This window comes from Cebus imitator, unplaced genomic scaffold, assembly GCF_001604975.1.
Source record: "Cebus imitator isolate Cc_AM_T3 unplaced genomic scaffold, Cebus_imitator-1.0 Scaffold42, whole genome shotgun sequence".
Taxonomy (NCBI): Eukaryota; Metazoa; Chordata; class Mammalia; order Primates; family Cebidae; genus Cebus; species Cebus imitator.
Window position 1 is genome coordinate 8402855 of NW_016107357.1, and position 14647 is coordinate 8417501.

A 14647-nucleotide genomic window follows, 5' to 3' on the forward strand; every position below is an offset into this window, starting at 1 on the left:
GCCAGGGTTCAACTCGGTGGCCACCGCCAGGATCTTTTACAAGCTAATGCTGCGGCTGGGCTTCCAGGAATTCTACATTCAAGGCGGGGACTGGGGGTCCCTGATCTGCACCAATATGGCCCAGCTGGTGCCCAGGTGAGGTCACTCGAGGGCATGGGGGGCGGTGCGTGTGTCCTCTAAGAGGGGGACCTCTGGGCAGGGGAGGGGAGGGCATGTGTCCTGTCACTCAGCAGTGCCTGGGGCACGTTGACTTGGATTCTCCTGTCTATAATCCAGGGTAGCGGCTCTGGGCCAGGTTCCCAGGCAGAGAAGGCCTGTGAGAGGAGGGGAAGGTCAGGCACTAGACCTCTCTGCTGGCCCAAGCTCTGGGACAGCCCTGAACAGAACTCCCCAGAAACTGTGATTTTCCTCCAACCTCCCTCCCTCCAACTCCCATGGCCTCCCCAGAGGGGCCGGTGCTGAAAGGGGCTGGCCCTGTGCTGGCTCCTCAGCCCCGAGGCCTGTTCCTCCTCCGCCATCTCTCCCCTCCCCCTCTCCTTGACACCAGCGGAGCCTCACCTGGGGCCCTCTCTCTGCCCTCAGCCACGTGAAAGGCCTGCACCTGAACATGGGTTTGGTGTTAAGCAACTTCTCCACCCTGACCCTTCTCCTGGGACGGCGTTTCGGGAGGTTTTTTGGCTACACCGAGAGGGACATGGAGCTGCTGTACCCCTTCAAGGAGAAGGTCTTCTACAGCCTGATGAGGGAGAGCGGCTACATGCACATCCAGTGTACCAAGCCCGACACCGTGGGTGAGCGTGCTCGGGGGGCCTTGCCCACCACCAGCTTCACTGGCGCGGGGGCGGGGAGGCACCCCCAGGGGAATCTCACCACCCCACCCCAATGCTGCCCACAGGAGGAAGCCTCTCGTAAGAACCTTCCAGCTCTTGAGATCTTCAAACAGCATTTTCCTATAGAATCAAGAGGATGGACCCTCATGAGATCCCTAGGCCAATTTAGCAACTCTGTTTAGCTGACTCAGTATTCATAGTGGCTTTCACCCCTGATCCCCCACCCCTGGGTCTACATCCCACACTGAGAAGCAGAGGGATGGAGAGCGTGGGTAGGAGGAAGCCTGGGGGTGGGCAGCTCTGCGGCTGCAGGGGAGAGGGGAGAGAGTACCCTGGAGCCTTGGGGAAGAAGTTCCCAGGCAGTGGCTGGGCATGGAGGCTCATGTCTGTAATCCCAGCACTTTGGAGGCCAAGGCCGCCCTGTACGGCCAGTGTCACACCTCACACCTGAAGCTCCAGCTCCCTGGTCCCCAGGCCTGAGTCTCCCTTCTTCTCCCCACACCAGGCTGTGCTCTGAATGACTCTCCTGTGGGCCTGGCCGCCTATATCCTAGAGAAGTTTTCCACCTGGACCAATACGGAATTCCGCTACCTGGAGGATGGAGGCCTGGAAAGGTGAGACCCTGGTCCCAGCAGCCACCCGCACCCTCCTCACCCTCTTCATCCCATGTTTGGTTGCTTTGCATGGGGCGCTCAGCAAATTGTTTTTATTGTTGGCTTTCTTACAAATCCTTACCCCGTGACTAAGGTAGCTGCATTTTTGAGGGAGGAGGCCTGCTGAGTTGCTCCCAGCCTCACAGTGGGTGATCAGGACTAGGTGCAGGCTCACCTGCTTGTGCTGCTTTTGCTGACCAGGCCCCTCTGGGGGTTAGGGAGCCCAGAGGGCAGCAGATACCACGTTATTGCCAAGAGCATCTGGGCTTTTCCTCCTGACTCCCTAGAGAGCCTGGCATCGGGGCCACATGACATGTTCCAGGAAGTGGTCACATCTCCCAGAGCCTTAGAGGCTATATCCTCCACATGCTTGACTCCATGTCAGCTGTGTGGCCTGACTCAGCCTTCACCAAGGTCAGCTCTGATCCACCCTTTCCAGGGCCCATCCCTTTATTCCTTCTGTGACACAGAGAGTGCTGGGCATGGGAAAGAGAGAGCAAAATGAGACTGAATCCCGCCTTGGGGGTAGGGATTCTGTCTTGACCATGCTCTAGCCCCATTACAATAGTACCAGGTGATAGTGGGTGCCCAGTAAATAGATGTTGAGTGAGCTTGGAAGATACATGCAAAGAACTGGGAGTCCAGTGGAAGGAGGATTCTCTTTGTCTAAGTGGCAGAGAGGGGAAATGACTGGGAGAATGTATCTGATTTGGGCCTTGGAGGATGAGTAGGAGTTTGCTGGATGGAGGAGGGAAATTTAGGCAAAGAGAAAAGCAATAAAAATGCAAGGAAAGGGTGCTTGGAAAGGGTGACTAGTTGAGAGGTTGAAGCAGGTACACTGGGGCCAGACCACAAGCAAACTCATTCCGGCAGGCAGGTCCTCGCCTCCTCCAAGAGGCTCAGCAGGTCCTTTCTCTGGGATCTGTTTCCCCTACCCTACATTCGGCAGGACCCAGGAGTTGATGGAGTTCCTGCCAGTCCACCTTGGCAAGGGGTGTGTCCTGCTCCTTGCACACAGATACCTGGAGCCGGATGTGAGGCCTCACCAGACTGTCCCGCTGGGCCACTCCTGCACCTCTGGCTCCAGGTTACAGGGAGCACCAAAGCCCTGAGCAGAGGGGGACAGGATATGATCCATGTTCCAGAAAGAACAGGAATACACTAGGGTGGAAATGGCGGTCGTAGTAGTTTTCAATCTTTGGGCAGAGCTGAAAGGGAGATGGAAGCACTTGGCCGACTTGCAGAAAGCCAGGTCAGAGTTTACGTGTGTACTGTAAAGAGCTTTCATTGACCCGTTTTCATTTTGCCACCAAAATGGCGTTGAAAAGGCTGTTCCCTTAATCTCTGTCCCTGCCTGATGCTGCTGTTGCTAGAGACCAGGGTTTTAGAGAGGAAGGTGGGGTCGGGAGCGCCTGCTTTGGGAAGAGTGGAAGGTGGGCTGTGGAGGGTGCATCCTGGACCCAGGCTGCCTAGGTTTGGCTTCTCCACTTAATAAGTAAAATGGAAATAGTAGTACCTATGTCCCATAGGCTGCTCAGAGGAAAACATGAATTAAATGAAGGTAAGGAGCTTAGAAGATGCTCCCTGGTACGGGGTCACCCTATAGCTGGTGCCCGAGCAGCTTCACGGCGCAGGGTTGAGGGGAGGGTAGGAGAGGTCAGCGTCAGGAGAGAGGGGACGGCTGTGTAGAGGCGAGGCAGGGAGGGGAGGGCCTTGGGGTGACAAGAGACACTTCAACTAAATGCGTGCTCTCCAGTCTGATGCCAAGGGCGCAAGCCTGCCTGTGACAAGAGCATACCACACACCTTGCATGAGGTCTGAGGAGGGAAGCCGTGTGGGCAGGGCCTGGCATGTACAGGACACTCTGGCTGCCCTCTGTCACACAACTGCATCTGTCACTGAGAACGGGGCCTTATGTTCCCAGGAAGTTCTCCCTGGACGACCTGCTGACCAACGTCATGCTCTACTGGACAACAGGAACCATCGTCTCCTCCCAGCGCTTCTACAAGGAGAACCTGGGACAGGGCTGGATGACCCAGAAGCATGAGCGGTGAGGCTGGCCGAGCTGAGAGCAGGGGACTCTGAGGCTGGGGGCAGGGGGTGGCCCGTCTCGAACTCCAGGAAGGGCATTTGGTGGTGGGATAAGTATAACCCTGCCTGCAATGCCCCAGGGGCCCTTGGATGAGAACACTAAAGGTGGGGGTGTTTGGAGAAAACCTTCGTGGAGGGATCACATGCCTGGCTCCCGGGTGGTCCTTAGTGCCTCTCCCCAGTCCAGGATGCTGGTCTGGTGTGGCACTGAAGGTTCTGGGATTTCCGAGTCTCACATGGAGGCCCTCAAAGGTGGGGAGTTAGAGGCTGTCCCATGTCCTTGCCTGTGTGGCCCTCCCAGAAAAGAGAGGGCCCTTAATGAGGGGAGGGTGGTTGAGACCCTGAATCTGTCCTTTTCTCTATGACTCCTTGTGGGTGGCTGGTTGATCTCACCCCGCAGGCCCTTGAACTCCTTGCTGTGCAGGAAGTGGGGGGCGTTGGGGGAAGGCGCAGGGCCATAGCCTCAGCCCTCCATGGGATCCCTGTCGCTTCCAGGATGAAGGTCTACGTGCCCACTGGCTTCTCTGCCTTCCCTTCTGAGTTAATCCACACGCCTGAAAAGTGGATAAGGCTCAAGTACCCGAAGCTCATCTCCTATTCCTACATGACGCGTGGGGGCCACTTTGCGGCCTTTGAGGAGCCGGACCTGCTTGCCCAGGACATCCGAAAGTTCCTGTCGGTGCTGGAGCGGCAGTGACCTCCTCCCCACCCCTGGCCCCCAAGTACCCTCCAGGCTTTTCTTGGGGAAGATACCCCTTTTCTGAGGAATGAGTCTGCCTCCGCCCCTTGCCTGTGCTGGGAGCCCACGCTCGCTCCCTCACCCCTCCAAACTCACTCCTCAACCCCCCACCCCATGTAGTAAGCAACATGGCCTTCCTTGATGATAAATGACTTTATTTCTAACAGCAGCTGGAACGCAGTGACATAAGCGTACCCCGGACCCCACAAGGGGCCCTTTGTCCAAGCAGAGCTGGCAAGCCCCTCCTTGCTGGCCAAGTCACGGGAGGCCGGCTGGGGATGAGGCCGCTGGCCAGGGCTATGCTGCACCCGACCCATGGCAAGATGCCCCACCCCTTCCAGCACCAGGGTGGCGTGGAGCAGAGGCAGCACTAGCTGCACCATGGGGGCAAATCAGCGCCAAGAGGGTCCCCGAGTGAGAAGGCCCAGGCCCACAAGACCAGCAGACAGGTTCAGGCAGGGCCTGCAGAGGCACCAAAGCCCTGGTCCAGCTGGGCAGCAGGGAGGCTGAACCTGCTCTTCTGCACCCCCTCCCGCCCCCACCGCACAGGCTTGCGCCTTGGTGCCCCCTGGAGGCAGCAGGGAAGAAGCTTCTCAGGCAGGTCAGTTATATCCCATCCCCAGGGATCCCCAGGAGATAAGACAGGGACAGCCCCTCCTTCCTGCCAGAGCCGCAGCTCAAGGGCAGTGGGATGGCCTTGCACCCAGCCCAAACACCCCCTCCTGTGTGCCGACCATGCTGTCCTTTGGCTCCAAGGAGGCCCTGAGCACTGCCCCCGCCTTGGAGGGAGGGGGTGAGTGCTGCACAGAGCCTGCTGGAGATGCGGACTCACGCAGTCAGCCCCCAAGAGGTGGGAAAGGCTGGATCTTAACCGTGGTCTAATGGCCACTTTGAGTGGTCCTTGTCCCTGTTTGTGGGGTGACCCTGACCCGGCCAGAGTGTCTCTGACAACATGATACAAAAACACAGAACCCTAGCAGATTGCGGAGGTGTGTGCACAGCTGCAGGAGCACTGGCCGCCTCCCAGCCTGCTCCCCACAGCTCACTCCTACCCTTCCAAGTCCGAGGCACACAGGGCCTGGGTGCAGCCTGGAGGGGCTGCCGGGCTGTGGGGGGGTGCTGGCCGTGGAGTGGGGAGCTGGACACCCAGCCAGACTTCAGACTGGACTGCAGCATCTCTTTGGTTATCAGTTATGTATGTGCCTACAGGGGGGTGGGCAGTGTGTGTGCCCAGAAGGGAGGAGGCCTTCCCCTGGTTACATCCTCTCCATATATTCTCCTGGACTCATCAGTCTGGGGAGCAAAAGTCCACCACGTGGTTTTGGCGATAAACCACTGGGGATGTCCCCCCAGCTGCAGAGCTGGAAGCTTGTGCTAGGGGGTAACTGGGGTGAGCAAGGGAGGCCTCCCAATGGCTCAGCAGGGGAGTCCCAACACATTCCCACTCAGCCAAGGGCCTGAGCCCCAGGCCATTCTGGTTGCATCTTTTCAGAGCAGAGGGACCTAAAACAGACAGGAAGAAGTCATGAACTTGGGAGTCAGGCTGCTTCACCTGTCTCCTCACCCCACAGGCTCCCCTGAGCCTGGCCCAGCTGGCAGCTCACCCAGCCTCAGGCCTCCTGGGGGGTAGCAGCCACATTGTCCACGGGGCTCTGCCCCAGGAGAGTTCCGCTGATGTTGTGGATAGCACCATAGGTCTGCTGCTGCTGTGGGGACAGCGCCGTCCTCTCCGAGGCCAACCCGTTCAGAATCCGAGGCACGTAGGGCTGTCAGCAAATGGATTCGTGCTTGGGTTGGGGCAGGCATGAGATTCCACACTGGATCCCTCCCCTCCTGCCCTTCTCCCAACAGGAGGACACAGACAGTGGCCATAAAGGACATATGAAGAAACAGCAACATCAATTTAGGACATTAGGACCCAAAATATGCCACCTGCAGAATTTCCTAGCAGCCAGGGCAAAAGAGAAAGCACAATTACACAGTTCTCATGATCACAGAAGGAAGCACAGGAGGGCAGTTTCTCAGAAGAAACAAAACTTCCTAGCCCTGGATTTTAGGAGGATTTCTCACTTTATAGAACAGGTTACCTATACAGGTGGGCTTCGAGCGCTGCCCTGGGACCCCCAAGATGCTCAACGAATCTGTGTGAGTTTCATATCCTCCCAATCCCAGGCTCCAGCCACTGACCCAGGGCACAGAGCCCTGCTCCACTCCTCCCGAGACCCTGGCTGAGGGCTTGACATTATCCACCTGTCCTGCATGTTCCCTGCCTGGCCAGCACAGCCACAGGTGTCTCTGGGTAACGAGTCTTTTTGAGGCCCTCCCTCTTTTGGGGCTTGTCCAAGGACAGACACCGATAAGAGAGCCTGACACCTGGAGGCAGCCACCAGAAAGAACCCTGCAGATGAGGTTGGCTCTGTCCTGACCCCAGCTGTCAGGAAGGCCAGTGGTCACAGCTCTGGAACCCTGGGGCTCTGCTTTCCCTTCCCAGCCCCAGCCTAGGAGCAGGACCCTGGAGGCTACATGCAGGGAGAACCAGGAAGGGAAGAAGCCCTGTGTCTTTCTTCCATTGGGGTCTTCCTCTGAAGCAGGCGCAGTGTTCATTTCTTGAATTCAGAGGAAGTCTGTGACACCCTCTTGGAGCCTAGTGGAGGAACTCGCACAGGCAGGTTCAGCACTGATGATAAAGCTTCATCAAACGCTAGCACCTTACAATGTGCCTTCACTGACGCCCCAACTCACCAGGCATTAAATATGCAAAGGAAAGAGAGCAGGGAACTGAAACCAAGGGGGATGGGCACGAATCCAGACAAGACTCATTATCTCAACAGTTTCAAATATGCAGGTTAAAACACCCAGAGGGACTGGGATTCCTTCTCTGCCATTAATTCACAAATCTGCCTGCCATGTGATCTTGGCAAGAGATGATCAAAGTACATTTGCTGAGGCCCATCTGGCTGGGACTGTTATAACCAGACCAAAAAAGGGCGACAAGCTCATGGGGTTAAGGGCTCAGGGGGGTGAAAGGCACAGATGGCTTACTGTGAACGGTGGGGGCATGTGGGCCTCTGCTTCACTTCCTTTGTCGCTTGTGGGCTCTTCTGTCTGCAGATAACAGCAAAAATTTGCAATGATAAACAAAACTGATCCCTGTGAACGAACACCCTACAAACACACTGACTATTAACACCCAGAATAATAGTACCAGCTGGCGCCAAGCTCCCCAGCAGCCCGAGAGAGGATGGGGTGGGGGAGTGCAGGGATGAGGGGAGGAAGGGAAGCTACACATGGCACCCAACCACCCACGCCTTTCCCACGGAGAAGCAGAATCTGGAGAAGGCTGCTGCTGTGTTAAGGGTGGGAGGGGTTGAGAGTGAGCCCACCCCACCATCTCCTCCCAGGGCCTGGCCGGGCAGTGGGGACGGGGGCCTTTACTTTGTAGTTCAGAGGGCTGAGATGCTTGAAACATCCAAAGCAGGTGTGAGCCAGGCAGACCAGGATGGTGAGCAGCACCACCAGGAAGGTGAACAGAGTGGCGGGGGCCTTCAGACCTGGGGACAGAGGGTGGCTAGCCTTGGGGGTGGGTGGGGAGGGGCTGCCACCTACCTTCACCCGGCTGAGGAAGGGCCACACCTGGTGCCAAAACTGCCCGTGACTTCTCCCTCAGGCAGAAAATCAAGGCAAAGCCTGACTCCCCCAACCCCACCCCTCAACTCCTGCAGCAAGGATGGTGTCTTCACAGCCAGGAGCACACAGAGGGACCCACTGAATGGCTGGCATCATCCCTGGTCAGATTTCAAGTACTGGGACGCCAAGTCAATGGCAGTTCGCCAGTCTTTTTCTTGGGTCCATTCCCTCCAGTCTCCCGTGCCCTGGGCTAGGTAGGATGGACACTCCCATACCCCAGTCTGACCAGGGCAGACATGTCTTTTCCCAGGAGTGTCAGTTTTCCCTCCTCCATGTCCCTACCTCTTCCATGCCAGGAAGTACAGGGAGCTGGGCCCATCCACCACCCACAAAGGGCAATGTGGATCAGCTTCCCCATCTCCTCTGGTTCAGTCCCTGCACAGCTGATAAAGGCAGTCTTCTCTCTAGGGATGCATGGGACAATCGACCAGGCCTTCACAAGGGTTACACCTGCTCTTGGGCTAGCTTAGGAGCTAGGCTGTCAACACCACACCCAACCAGCCCTGACCCTGAGTATCATGTTTTGATTGGACACCTAACCAGTCCTTACTCTGGGCACCATGTTCTGATTGGACACCTAACCATCCCTCACTTGGGGCACCATATTCTGATTGGACAACTACCAACCCTCACTCTGGGCACCACGTTCTGATTGGACACCTAACCATCCCTCACTTGGGGCACCATGTTCTGATGGGACAACTACCAACCCTCACTCTGGGCACCACGTTCTGATTGGACACCTAACCATCCCTCACTTGGGGCACCATGTTCTGATTGGACAACTACCAACCCTCACTCTGGGCACCATGTTTCTGATTGGACGCCTAACTAGCCCTTATTCTGGGCACCACATTCTGACTAGATGCCAAGCTGATGCTATGAAAACTGACTGGCTGGTGTGGATGCAAGGATGGGAGGCCAAAGGCTGGCCCCAGGTTGGAAGGGCTGCTCACCCAGGCGCAGGAAGGAAAAGAAGTAGAGCCAGAAGAGGCACAGGATGGGGGCCGCCAAGGCCTGGTTCACAGCAGCAAAGTGGATCTCCTTCTCCAGCTTGGCCGGGAGGTAGATGAAGTAGAGGTTATGCCGGTCCACCATGTGCTTGAGCAGGATGTAGATGAGGCCTGCAGGGCATGGGGCTGTGAGCTGGAAACTTCGCAGGGCCACAGGGGCGCCTCTGCCCCCTTCCTCTTAGGGGTGGCTATTTTGCCAAGGAGCTAGGGCTGGGGCTGCTGCTCTACTGCTTGAACACAAAATGAGGCACCCTGCACCTCTGGCTGCTAGTTTTTTCTCCTGCCTGCTTCCTCACTTCTCTGTGACCCCAAGGGCGTTGCAGTGTCTATAACCCTGTCACCAAGGAACACTAAAATTCCAGGATCGTCTTGGAAAGAGGCTGTTTCATACTCAGATGCCTGGCCTCAATTCCTCCCAGCCCTTCCCATGCTGAGCCCCCAAGTATGTCAGTGCTCCCACACCCCTGGCCTTCTCCCACTCGGCTGACCCCCGTCCTCATCAGTCAACAGAGAATGAGGCCCAAGGGTCTTACCCCAGTGGTGGCACAGGAGCACACAGCGGGAACCACCAGAAGGTGGGTGCTGCCTTTTCTATTATGCCAGCTTTTTGTTGTTTGTTTTTGAGACGGAGTTTTGTTTTTGTTGCCCAGGCTGGAGTACAGTGGTGCAATCTTAGCTCACTGCACCCTCCACCTCCTGGATTCAAGCGATTCTCCTACCTCGGCCTCCCAAGTAGCTGGGATTACAGGCATCCATCACCAGGCCTGGCTAATTTTTTGTATTTTTAGTAGAAAGAGGGTTTCACCATGTTGGCCAGGCTGGTCTCGAACTCCTGACCTCAAGTGATCCACTGCCTCGCCCTCCCAAAGTGCTGGGATTACAGGGGTGAGCTACTGCGCCCAGGCCCAGGTTCTTTTTGGAAAAATAAATTTTGTTTTGAAAGTGTTAATACTGTAGATTTTTAAAACTACACAAGAGCGTATACAGAGAAAACTAAAACAACTTCTCCCCCTCATCCTCAGCTATTACTGCCAACAGTCTCTTGGGTTTTCTGTTTTCTTCTAGAGTCTTTCATTCATCTGCCAGTTCCAGATGTTTTATTTCAGTGGCCAGGACCTTGGCCTTTAAAGTCAAATAGTCCTGAGTTCAAATTCTGGTTCTCCTGCTTACTAACAACATATGAAGTTCTTCATCTGTGAAGGGGGAATAGAAACAAGACCTGCCTTGTAGGATGAGGTGAGAATTAAATGTGGTAACCCACGTGGAGGCAACCATCTGCCAGAGTGAAAGCAGCAAAAGAGCTGTGATTGTGACTATGGCACTGTCTTACTTGCTGCTAAAGAAATCAACCATGAACGACGTGGTCAGCGGGCAGAGAACCTCAGACCAGAAGTACTGAGAGAGGTCCTAGCTGGGGCCAGTGGGAGGAATTCATTTAAAAATTAATGAGGCTGGGCGCTGTGGCTCATGCTTGTAATCCCAGCACTTTGGGAGGCTGAGGCAAGCGGATCACCTGAGGTCAGGAGTTCGAGACCAGCCAGGCCAACATGGTGAAACTCTGTCTCTACTAAAAATACAAAAAATTAGCCAGGCATGGTGGTGGGCACCTGTAATCCCAGCTACTCAGGAGGCTGAGGTGGGAGGTTGGCTTGAGCCTGGGAGGTGGGGGGTGCAGTGAGCCAAGATCATGCCACTGTACTCCAGCCTGGGTGTCAGCATGAGGCCCTGTCTCAAAACAAAAAAAGAAAGAAAGAAATGAATGAAATTTGGTGTTACTGGGTCTTGGGCAGCTTGTGGTTCTTGTGACTATGGTTTTGGGAACATCATAACGTCCTGGTGATAGCTGTCTCTGAGAGGCTTGGTGCAATCAGCCGTCCACGTACCCTGGGACAGGGTCCAGGGCCACTCACCAAATGGCGCAATGATGGGACAGGTGATGCTGTAGGCCATGATGACAGTGAAGACACACAGCATCCATGCATACATGGCTCCAAACTCATACTGGAAGGCCTGGTTCTGGGAGGAGGAGGTGGTGAGGAGCTCGTGGGCTTGTTCCACCTCAAACACCCTTTTGTGCTCTCCAAGTGGTGAGGGGAGAGCAGGGTAGAGGAGGACTTTGGAAATAGATGCGTGGCTCCCGAGGTCCTTCCTATCCCTCCCAGCCACCCCACTTCACTCAGCGCACCCAGCCTTCCTGAGGCACAGTGATGCGTGTCTCCTAGTGTTCCCTTTGTTCCAATCCTGTCCACCCAACAGGCATTTGCGCCCCTGAAGCAAAGAGGTGGTCAGAGGATGAGCTGTAAGTGACTCCTTGCGATTCCAGCCCTTCTAGGATGGGATCTGGGGCCAGCTTAGTTCATGCCTCTTTGAGATAGGGATACTAGCAGTGCGCAGCTCATAAGGGGACTGAGGATGAAATGAAGGAATCCAACACTTCTCCCACTTTCCTCACACAGTGCCCACCGTGGCAGAGAAGAATAAAAGGGAATCCCACACCCTCCAATTTAGGGAATCCTGGAATAAATGCCACAAGCCAAAAGTGCCTTTGACATCTGGGGTACGACTAAGAATTTACGAAAATGGGTGTGCATGGAAAAGGAGTATGTTGGTTTGAGCTGTTTGTATGTGTGCAATCAAACTGTTTCAAATGCCAGAGCCCCAAGCTCTCTCCTCCATCCTGTGAGCTAGAGCAGAGGCTGGAGGAGGCTGCACCTGCGTGGGCCTGGGTTTGAGAAGCACTTAGCCCAGTGCCCGCCCTAGTGGGTGGCTGGGTAAATGCTATGCACTAGTGGGGGTAGTGGGGAAGAGAGGACCTCAGGTCAGGGAAGGGGGACGGGGAGGGAGTCAGAGACACAGCCCTGGGCCCAGGGGAAGGCACCTGCTTGACATTCCTGCGGTCGGCAGCCGTCTTGGCCACGATCATGCGGAAGGTGTAGAGGATGAGGCCCGGCAGCCGCAGCAGCTCCATGCCATTGCCGATGAAGGCTGAGGCGATGACATAGTTCACAAAGAAGGCGCCCTGGTCCGGCAGGAAGACGCACCTGGGGAAACCGGGGCCTAGGTCTGTGAGCTGAGAGCCGCTCTTGGAGGGAGAGTAGGGGCCCCTAGGCTGGGCAGGAGCAGAAAGCCCCTGGGAGGGCTGTAGACTCTTCCCTTCACTCAGCACATATTTGGGAACACATCTGTGTGCCAAGCACCCTTCTAGGCATTGAGAACAGAACAGTGCCCCAGCCCCCACCCACTCCCTTGAAGTTCACATTCTAGCTGGGGGCACAAACAAGCAAACAAACACATATTCCATATGCCGGCGTGGCGAGCGCTACAGAGGAAATAAAGCAGGGAGGGTTTCCACATTACACAGGGGTCGGAGGAGCATTTCTTACTAGGTGGTATTTGTGCAGAGATGTGAAGGAAGTAAGAAAACAAGTCATCCCAAAACCTGGGAAGACAAGATTCCAGGAAAAGGGAATAACATATAAGTCGATATAAGTCACCTGAAGAGGCTCAGTGGCACATCCAGGAAGAACAAAGGGGCAGGTGGGGCAGGACAGCAGCGGGCTGGGGGCGGCAGGAGACAAGCCTGAAAGGGGCTGGGGCCCGGCTCAGGGCAAGGGATCTGTTCCGATGGGGTCAGGGAGATGACACAGATGGTGGCTGTGTCATCCCCATGCGGGATGAGGGTGGTTGTGATGGAGGTGGTGAGATTCTGGATCTACTTAAAAGAGAGAGCGGTCAGGATTTGCTGATAGGCTGGGTGTGGCATGGGAGGGAGAGAAAGAAAACAAGGTGAACCTCAAGGTTTTTGCCAAAACAATTGGAAAAACATCATGGAATGGGAAAGTTGCAGAGCAGCAGATTTGGGGTTTTGTAAAAGTCAAGAGTCTGGTTTTGGCTGGTAACATCTGTGGGACCCAGGGAAACTCCAAGTGGAGTTTCAGGTGGGAAGCTGGGTTATCAGCTTGGAGGAGCAGGCTAGAGACATAAATGTGGATGTTGTCCATATCAGTTAATTCAGGAGCAGTCTCATGGCACGGAAGCCGTGGGTTTAGCTGAGGTCACCTAGAGAGGCAGTGTGGACCCAGAACTGGGGGCTAAGCCTTGAGGCAGCCAAAATCTAGAGTTGGGGAGATGGGAAAGCACCCACCAAGGAGGCTGAGAAGAAGATGCCACGGGATGAGAGAGCCAAGGCAGAGCTTCGAGGAGGAAGGCTCGGAAAAATGTGTCAGATGTGGCTGACAGACCACAGAAGATGAGGACTGAAGTGGTCACTGGATTTGTCTATCTGAAAGTCACTGTAAACCTAGACAATCGCTGGCTGTATGTATGTGTGTCTATCACAGCCGCCAGCTCCCAACTCATCAGCTTACTCAGCAAGAACTCGTTTAAAACAACTCACCCCATCCTTACAGGTAAGCACATTCTTTTAGGAAAGTCATGCCAAGCTTTGGGCCTATATTAAGACCTAACGTACAGACTGTAGGGGCTTCGAATCCCAGCTCTGTTCCTTAACTGGCTGGGTAAACTTGGGCAAGTTATTCAACAGCTCCAAACCTCAGTCTCCTCATCTGTAAAATGGAGAGAATACTAGTATCTTTCTCATGGCTTGTTGTAAAGATTCAGTGAGAAAAAGATGCATAAAGCATTTGGCATACTCCCTTCTTAAACAATAGCTATTACCATTAAGTGGGCATGGTATAAGTTTAAAACACTAACAAGAATACATCAGCAATAAATTTAATTCTATTGTGGCAAAAATAATCCCCAGAGCCCAGAGGCATCCTGGTTGCCATGTGTAATTATTATTCTCCTTTCCCCACTCCCTGGCACCACTGAGACCCAGCAATTCCTTCTCCCCATGTGACTATGTGCTCAGTAAGTTTCAAAGAATGAATGAGACAGCTGCTAATTGAGTTCTGGCCTAAAAAATTAACCACATTTCTGCAAGTACAGCACAAAGTGGGTCAGCTCCCATGGTGTCTACCAGGAACCTGGCAGGGTGGTGGTGAGGCCCCGAGCGCTGCTGTCTGGGGGAGGCAGAGGCCTGTTCGGAAGCATAGACTACGACTGCCCCCTCCCGTCCCACTGCAGCCCCAGCCCCAGCCCCTGTGGGACTTTCACCCAGGGCCATGGCTCCAGAACTCAACTTGGCAATACTCACTCCAACCTGATGGAGGTCTCCGAGGAAGTCTTGTCAAAGAGCCACCGGAAGAAAAAATCTAGACTGAAAAACAAAGGAATCCCCTAAGAGTTTATTTCCAGCATTCCATGTTGTCACTACACAGGCTTTCACTTTCTTTTGCTCTAAAAACAGGCCAAAACTTGAGATTGACTTTTGTTCTCAATGACACCAGTTACTACGGCATGGCCTGTCACAGTCTGCTTTAACAGAAGCTTCCTTCCTTGAGATAAACAAAGCCATGATGAGACCCTTCCTAAGTGGAAGGTCCTTGATAAGCTTCATTTTCTTTTCTTTCTTTTTTTTATTTTGTAGAGATGGGGTTTTACCATATTGCCCAGGCTGGAACTCCTGGGCTCAAGCAATCTGCCCACCTCTGCCTCCCAAAATGCAAGGATTATAGGCATAAGCCACCGCGCCTAGCCACGAAATTTCCAAGCTTTTTCTTTTCCTTTTTT

At 54.6% G+C, this 14647-nt stretch overlaps 2 protein-coding genes across 16 annotated transcripts in view; one reads left to right on the forward strand and one right to left on the reverse strand.

The window, feature by feature from the left end:
* EPHX1 (epoxide hydrolase 1) overlaps positions 1–4482 on the forward strand; it is a 36557-nt gene extending 32075 nt beyond the window's left edge. For all 5 annotated transcript variants that reach the window (XM_017526430.2, XM_037737757.1, XM_037737758.1 and 2 more), the window contains exons 5-9: positions 6–135; positions 583–791; positions 1336–1444; positions 3408–3533; positions 4070–4482. In XM_017526430.2, coding sequence (XP_017381919.1) covers positions 6–135; positions 583–791; positions 1336–1444; positions 3408–3533; positions 4070–4271 — 776 coding nt within the window. In that variant the 3' untranslated portion in view covers positions 4272–4482. The remainder of the gene's footprint in view (positions 1–5; positions 136–582; positions 792–1335; positions 1445–3407; positions 3534–4069) is intronic.
* Positions 4483–5154: 672 nt separating this feature from the next.
* Positions 5155–14647, reverse strand: part of TMEM63A (transmembrane protein 63A) — a 34831-nt gene continuing 25338 nt past the window's right edge. For 9 of the 11 annotated variants that reach the window (XM_037737753.1, XM_037737746.1, XM_037737749.1 and 6 more), the window contains 8 exons: positions 14172–14234; positions 11892–12054; positions 10924–11029; positions 8957–9124; positions 7743–7864; positions 7356–7418; positions 5918–6079; positions 5155–5816 (listed from right to left, as the gene is read on the reverse strand). In XM_037737753.1, coding sequence (XP_037593681.1) covers positions 5924–6079; positions 7356–7418; positions 7743–7864; positions 8957–9124; positions 10924–11029; positions 11892–12054; positions 14172–14234 — 841 coding nt within the window. In that variant the 3' untranslated portion in view covers positions 5155–5816; positions 5918–5923. Of the gene's footprint in view, positions 5817–5917; positions 6080–7355; positions 7419–7742; positions 7865–8956; positions 9125–10923; positions 11030–11891; positions 12055–14171; positions 14235–14647 lie in introns of those variants that run through there. The other 2 variants (XM_017526428.1, XM_037737754.1) reach the window with 2 other exon arrangements.